Below are 7,180 nucleotides of genomic sequence, written 5' to 3' on the forward strand. Positions count from 1 at the left end.
TTTTCTTATTTTTTCTTACGTGAAGAAATAATTTCTAGCAGTGATTTTCTCCCCCTAGAATGTTCTAGAAAATTGAGTTAAATGGTCTTGTTTTTCTTGTCTGAAGAATTACTTTCTTGCCATGGTTAAGAAAATACAAGAATTTTTCCCTTAAGTTTCTTGTATTTCTCATAGTAAGAAAAACAAGAAAAGCAGGGTTTAAAAAACAAGTCATAACTAGAATAACATTCTTGAATTTTCTTGTTTTTCATATCAAGAAACTCCGAGAAAGGAAGTTCTTGCTTTTCTTGGGCTGTGTCAGAAAAAACAAGAATTTTGATCTAACCTTTCTTGAGTATATTGCTTAGAAAAAACAAGAATATTCAAGATATTGAAACTAGAAGACAAAGATCAAGTCATAACTAGAATAACATTCTTGAATTTTCTTGTTTTTCATATCAAGAAACTTTGAGAAAGGAAGTTCTTGCTTTTCTTGGGCTGTGTCAGAAAAAACAAGAATTTTGTTCTTCACTTTCTTGACATATGTTGCTTAGAAGAAAGTGTTTATTGACAGTAAGAATTTTGGTCTTGAACTGAGAACCAAAGTCTCAAAGATTATAGTGGTATATATATTAAGAATTTTTGTCTTGAGGAAAAAGATATGCATTCTTGTTGTAAGAACATGAAACTTCACGATGGTCAAATTCCAGGTCAAAAATCCTAACACGCGAGACATGAATATTAATGAGATCGCTGTCAATAAACCACCTCTCACCAATAGCAACGGCAGCTGATTGGTTCGCAAATTTGCAGGCGGGAACTAAGAATGTTTGGGTCGCACCCGACTTCACACTTTTTTTCGCGGGAGACGTTTCTTTCATATGCGTACCTTGGCCCCACCCCTATTGTCCTCAATTTCGCACTTTAAACAATACCGCTAGTTTCATTCGCACCATTCTCACGCTTCTGACCTTGTTGGTAACACCGTTTCCATTGCACACTACGTTAATTCACTATCCAAAATGCCGAAAGTGAAGAGCACGAAAACTCCCTCTGCGCCCGGGCTCACTGGCGTAAGCATTCCCGGACCGAGCCGTCCCTTGATTCCGCGATCACGCGGAGTTCAAGCAGCTCGGGACCCGATGCGAGACGGCAGATTTTGGAGACCGTCTTCTACGGCCGTGAAGCTGGACTTCACCCCGGTCTACAGACGGTGGTTGAGGGAAGGTCTTCCCGAGGGATTCAGGCCTGACTACGGCATGGGAAACTTGAATGCCAAGGTGAGATTCGTTTTCAATATGATCCGTTTTATTCGATTCCGTCCGGCCGATCACTTTCTCTACTGAAGGAGTTGACAGAAAAACAACTCAGTGAAAATTTTATTATGCTTCGGGCCTATCGATCATCGACACATCGAAAGATCTGGTTGAAATGTTTATTCAAATAGAATCCTTGGTTAATTTTAATCTTTTCTATAATCCACATGTTCCGAAACCAAGGAGGTTTCTTTTGAACCTCTTGGCCGAAACATAGTATTTTGCAACATAAAAACAATAGAATTTCTGAACATTCCAATATGGCGTCGGCGTGGCGTCCCCTCGCTCAGACAATTTTATGGGCGGCTTGTTTTCAACTTTTCATCGTATTTTTTATCTGTATAACCCGTAGTACAAGTTCAAATTCAAAAGAAGTGGCAACAGCAACGGCAACAATCCGTGGTTTTAACTTTGTTTAAACATAATGTAATAAATCCATAAATTTTCCGCCCGATTTGAAGTATCAAGATCAAGGCAGTATCACTCGAAAAATTATGTTGCTGTGACCAAATAATCAAGAAAAATCCGGGTTTTTTTTTCAGATAGAGGAGACCACTGGAAACGCCCTGATGGTATCCGGGCCACTGATCGACTATCACCTCACCGTAATCGGGGAGGACGTCGCTAGACGGCTGCGGAGGAGTAACAGCACCGGCCTGGCTACCTTCCATAAGGAAGTGGCACCAGCGCTGTTCTCGCACATCATGCTACTGATGAGTCGGTACGGCGCTGAGGTGCACCACGTCGGCGGGTCCGGGATGTACGGGACGGTGGAGGTCAGAGTGACCGACCTCTCCGTCCTGAACTCCATCCTGAGCGGGGCGCGCAGTGACGGACGCAGCTACACAAGCAAGCTGCATTTCGACACCGAGCGCACTCCTGGCGTAAGTAATCATGAAAAAGCACAAAGTCTTAATGTACTATACTGTGACATTTGTTTCAAGGGGTATACTTGCTTATATAATATTTTGAACTGTTGACAAAGCCTGTGTTTACCTGTTTTCCTTTCCACAGAAGGAAGTGATCGACCACTACCGTGGGAAGACGCTGGTGGTAGCCTCAGATGCCAGACCCTTCCAGATGACATACAAGAGCAGGACGGGCAGACTGACTGTCAAATTCTACAGGCAGAAGTACGACAGGAATGGCCTGGCAGAGGACACCACGCTTTAAGCTAGCATCCCGTTATCAGTTTAGGTTGTAGCTTTACTAGTTATGCTCACCATTGCAGAAGGAAAATTGTTGTTTTTGCTCGGTTTGTTCTTCTCCATTTTATAGCACCATACATATGTGTGTGTTTGAGCAAGGACATTATACATACATGTGTGTATAATGTCCTTGGTTTGAGTAACAGAGCAGGGTCTCAGCAGACCTCGTGCTAATGTAAACATTATGCATTTTCCTTGCAAATGTTACCTCTCTTGTTCTACGAATGTATTTGTACAATATTTATAAGAATAAAGTCACCCAACTCAAATTGCAGCATCTCTCCTTACTGATAACAAGAAGTAATAAGTATGGAAATGGGTATCAAATGATGTCACATTTATTGAAATTGAACTTCAGAGAAACAGTACAACCTTTAAAAGATCATATTCATATCAGATAATTCTCAATTCCATCAGCAAGTCACATCAATATCAGTTAATACTCAGACACATATCAGTCCAGTCATATATCTACCAGGTAATATCAATCTTAAACACAGGGAGTCATATTCAGCTCCAAAAGGTTATATTGAAAAATTCTCATTCCATCAGCGAGTCACATCAGTTCATACACATATAATTTTCTGTCGAGTCATACATAAATCAGGTCATGTTATGAACACATGTTATGAATTCAGCTCTAAAAGATCATGTCATATCAGATAATTCTCCATTCCAGGGACAGGGAGTCAAATTCCCTCTAAAACGTCATATAATCATACCAGATTGTATAGATAACCTGCAGTAGCATATAGAATAAAAAGGATTCCTCATGTCTGCTGAATCACAGTGGGTCACATAGGGGTACAGCATATCAGAGATAGTGTATATTTGAAGCAAGTACTGTTTTATTATTTCTCCAGCAGTGTTGTTTAATGCCAAAACATGCCATATGTGGTGGCAGACAAGTCCACTATGTTCAGGTTTGTATAGTTAGCCACTTTGACAAATGTTAAATGTCAAACATATTCTTAATTTGATTATCATAGTTAAATCTACACAGAACATGTACTGGTTGGCATCCCGTCAGATGTCAGGTGGCATGACGAATCATTACACATATAACCACTACTCAGGCATGGAGTGAAGTGTCACCTTGGTTCACAGCTTTAGTTTGGACAGCCTGTATATAACAGGTGAGTTACTCCATGAAAAACTAAGGACAGCATTGCGCATGTTCCAGGTTTCAGACAAAGAACAAATCAGGGGTCAGGCAGACAGCATATCTCAACACAAACAACTTTTGCACAAGTTTTGTAGGCATAACAGGCCTCAACACATAGCAGCCTTACAAAATGAGTGACGACAGTCTGCAGAGCACTGTATAACAGCCTCAGCCTCAACTCTTAATAGCGGAGACCGAATCAACGGAGAGGGGGTTCTAACGTCACCGCGCTCTGAGCCCACGTACCTCTCCCTAGTCAGCAGTTATTGCTACTAGGACATGGCCTTTCTCCGCCCCGACACGACCGACTGGTCGTGACGGTACAATGACCCTTCCAACAGTGTGGATGGATCATGTTTTCTACGAGAGGGCTTACAATACTGTCTTGACGGTCACTTCAATACACTGGTCCCTCTTCCTTTTCTCATGGACAGAGGTGAACATCAACACACACATAACATCAGAACACTGTTCTCTCTTCCTTTTCACATGGACAGAGATGAACTTCAACACATTGTTATCTCTCCCTTTCACATGGGCTGAGACAAACTTCAACAAAATGGCTGCGAATCTCAGTTAGACTATTTTCACTTTGGATTGTGCATCAGCTAGTCTCATGAAACAGAAAATGCTGTCAAACCATGACCCAGCAGACTCATCTGAATGCCTTAGACCCCTCGCACACACCCTGCTTTTCCTCAGTAAATGGAGGAGTTACCTGTCCTACCATTGCGGTACACTCACATATGCCTGGGTTGTGCCTATAGCATGATAACTATAAACTACTCCTTTTACAGTTCACAATGTTCACAGAGTTCAAATTGTTCACAGAATTCAAATTGTTCACAGAATTCAAATTGTTAACAGAGTTCAAATGGTTCACAGAATTCAAATTGTTCACAGAGTTCAAATGGTTCACAGAATTCAAATTGTTCACATAGTTCAAATGGTTCACAGAATTCAAATTGTTCACAGAGTTCAAATTGTTCACAGAATTCAAATTGTTAACAGAATTCAAATGGTTCACAGAATTCAAATTGTTCACAGAGTTCAAATGGTTCACAGAATTCACATTGTTCACAGAGTTCAAATGGTTCACAGAATTCAAATTGTTCAGATTAAATTGTTCACAGAATTCAAATTGTTCACAGAGTTCAAATGGTTCACAGAATTCAAATTGTTCACAGAGTTCAAATTGTTCAGAGTTCAAATTGTTCAGAGTTCAAATTGTTCACAGAATTCCCATTGATGAGAATTCACATGAGTTCAGGGTCTCGTTGTCCATCGTTCCCTGAGGTCCCCTGGGTGGGGTGCAACATCAACTACTCCAGTCCCACAATCATCCTCACTATCAGCCGTGTCAGATCCTGAAAAGGAAAGAACAGGGGGCTCGAGAGCCCCACACCGGTGGACCTGCTGTCTAGGTCTGGTCCCCGGGATTAACACATGACATGAAGGAGCATTGTCTCCCACCTCTCACAATCAATGTAGTTTAAACATATATAGATCAACGGTGTCGTATAAGCCCACACGGGCTGGGTGTGGGGAAGCGCACGACACGAAAATGACTTTTCATTCATTCATTCATATAGACCTATATAATAACATAATAATATAATATAATATAATAATATAAAAATATATCTATACACCATTGTTGAGAGCCTCCAGCAGGGCAGCTTTCAGACATGCAACAGTACCTACCGCAGGCAACCCTCGCTTTTTCAGCTCATCCACCAGCTGCTGCTTTCTCATGTTTCTAGGATTTATGTGTGGTGTACCCACCTGAGGAGTCTGACTCTGAGGAGGATTTATTTGCCCTCCTTCGGCGACGTGGGCTGCCTTACCGTGTTCCTTCATCAGGTCGTCATTGGCAAAACGGAGTTTGCACACCTGACACACAGCTGGGAGGAGGATGTCCAGCATCCGTGGTGACAGCTCCCCCTCCATGGCACATGCCATGACCTCAAGTGACTCTACACAGAAGGTGCACAGACTTACCTGCTCGTCGGAATCCTCTTCAACCCTGTCTACATCTGCCCTCACAATCTCTCTACCACAGTCACAATACCCGGGTGTCCCCACCTCACAGGGGACCCGGGGATTGAAGTGTGGCCTGTAGTGAGAAGGCGAGGGGCTGTGTTCCTTCAGGTAGAATTCCCTAAAGTATTCCGAGCGGAAAACTTGATCATACTTAGACTTACCTTCTGTTTTGGAGTGGTTGGTGAGACGGAGGTCCTCCTTGACCCTGGCATTCTTGGCCTCTTTTCCTTGCATGGAGACAACTCCATAGCCTACTCCGTACCTGTCAAAGAGCATCCTGGCAAAGTATTGGATGGCTTTCGCCACCGTCCACACAGTCAGGTTTGCGTTCTCGGGCAGGAATAGGCAAGCAAGGTTGAAGTAGAGGTCAAGGAGTCGCCCCATCTCAGTCAACTCTGCCTCGTTGGTTTCATGCTTGTTATACATAGTTCCAGCATCCCGCAGGAGGTGGGCCATTCTCCCCAAGACATGTCTCTTCACCTTACTTACCTCATCTTCATTGGGGATCTCCAGTGAATCCACCAGACGGTGAGCATATTTTGCTACCCGGATGGCGTTCTCCCCAATGAAGCGTATCTCGTTCAGCTTCCTGTGTCGAGTTGTCTTGTTGGCGTCATGCTCCAGGATCCTGGCAGCAATAGCCTTCATGCCACATCCAACAAGAGAGGGATACTCACCTTGGTCATCCTTGGCACGAGATGACTCCAGTCTACTGTACATGTTATCACTCTGTACAGTGATGTCATTCTCCTGACGCACCCGGTCTCCTGCAGCCTCATTTGACAAAGAACTAGGATACTTACCTTGATACTTACCTTGAGCAGGCCCATTCCTTGCCTTCGGCAAGGAAACAGGCGCTGCTAACACATCAGTGTACTGCTTCACGCAGTCGCGTCTCACAGCCTCGTGGTATACCATATCGTTCCACTGGTGCCACGCATTCACATCAGTGTGGAAACAATCAGGAGAGAAGGCGGAAGCATACTTACCTATGAGAGGAGTACGGAGCTGCCGCATCTTGTTGGCTGCCATGAAGTCATTCCGCTTGTTACGGCGTGCAGACTCAGACAGACAACAAGGCAGTGAGCTCATGTACTCCTCCAGCTTGAGCAGGTCTGCCTTACGCTGCTCATCCGTCCAGGGTTGCCAGGTCACGCCAATCTTACCACCCACAGTGAACATATTGGTCTTAGTCACATTTGCCCAAGGTGAGGGGTAAGTGGCAGCACCTGTGGTTTCGCCGAGTGCAGTGGCAGCCCACGACTCGTCTCCACCAGCAATGAACTCAAACGTACACAACTTACCTGCTATCATGTGTGGCTTCGACTCCAACAGTTCCATCTGAAAAGAGTGCTCTTCCCAGAGTTCCCGCAACACAGGTGACTTCTCAGACTCCCCTACCATGTGCAGCAGGAACTGATCGTCCCTGCTTCTTACCTGGCCACCAAAGTTCAAGCATGAAAGTGTGC

The 7,180-nt window shown here is 43.8% G+C and overlaps 1 protein-coding gene across 1 annotated transcript; it reads left to right on the forward strand.

The window, feature by feature from the left end:
• Positions 1-827: 827 nt before the first annotated feature.
• On the forward strand, positions 828-2,791 carry LOC109475908. The gene is made up of 3 exons (XM_019776728.1): positions 828-1,259; positions 1,838-2,179; positions 2,310-2,791. The coding sequence occupies exons 1-3, from the start codon at positions 1,002-1,004 to the stop codon at positions 2,466-2,468; spliced, it is 759 nt and encodes a 252-aa protein (XP_019632287.1). The 5' UTR covers positions 828-1,001; the 3' UTR covers positions 2,469-2,791.
• Positions 2,792-7,180: the final 4,389 nt, after the last annotated feature.

The sequence above is a fragment of the Branchiostoma belcheri genome, unplaced genomic scaffold, assembly GCF_001625305.1.
Source record: "Branchiostoma belcheri isolate BF01 breed outbred unplaced genomic scaffold, Haploidv18h27 scaffold351, whole genome shotgun sequence".
In the NCBI taxonomy this organism is placed as follows: domain Eukaryota; kingdom Metazoa; phylum Chordata; class Leptocardii; order Amphioxiformes; family Branchiostomatidae; genus Branchiostoma; species Branchiostoma belcheri.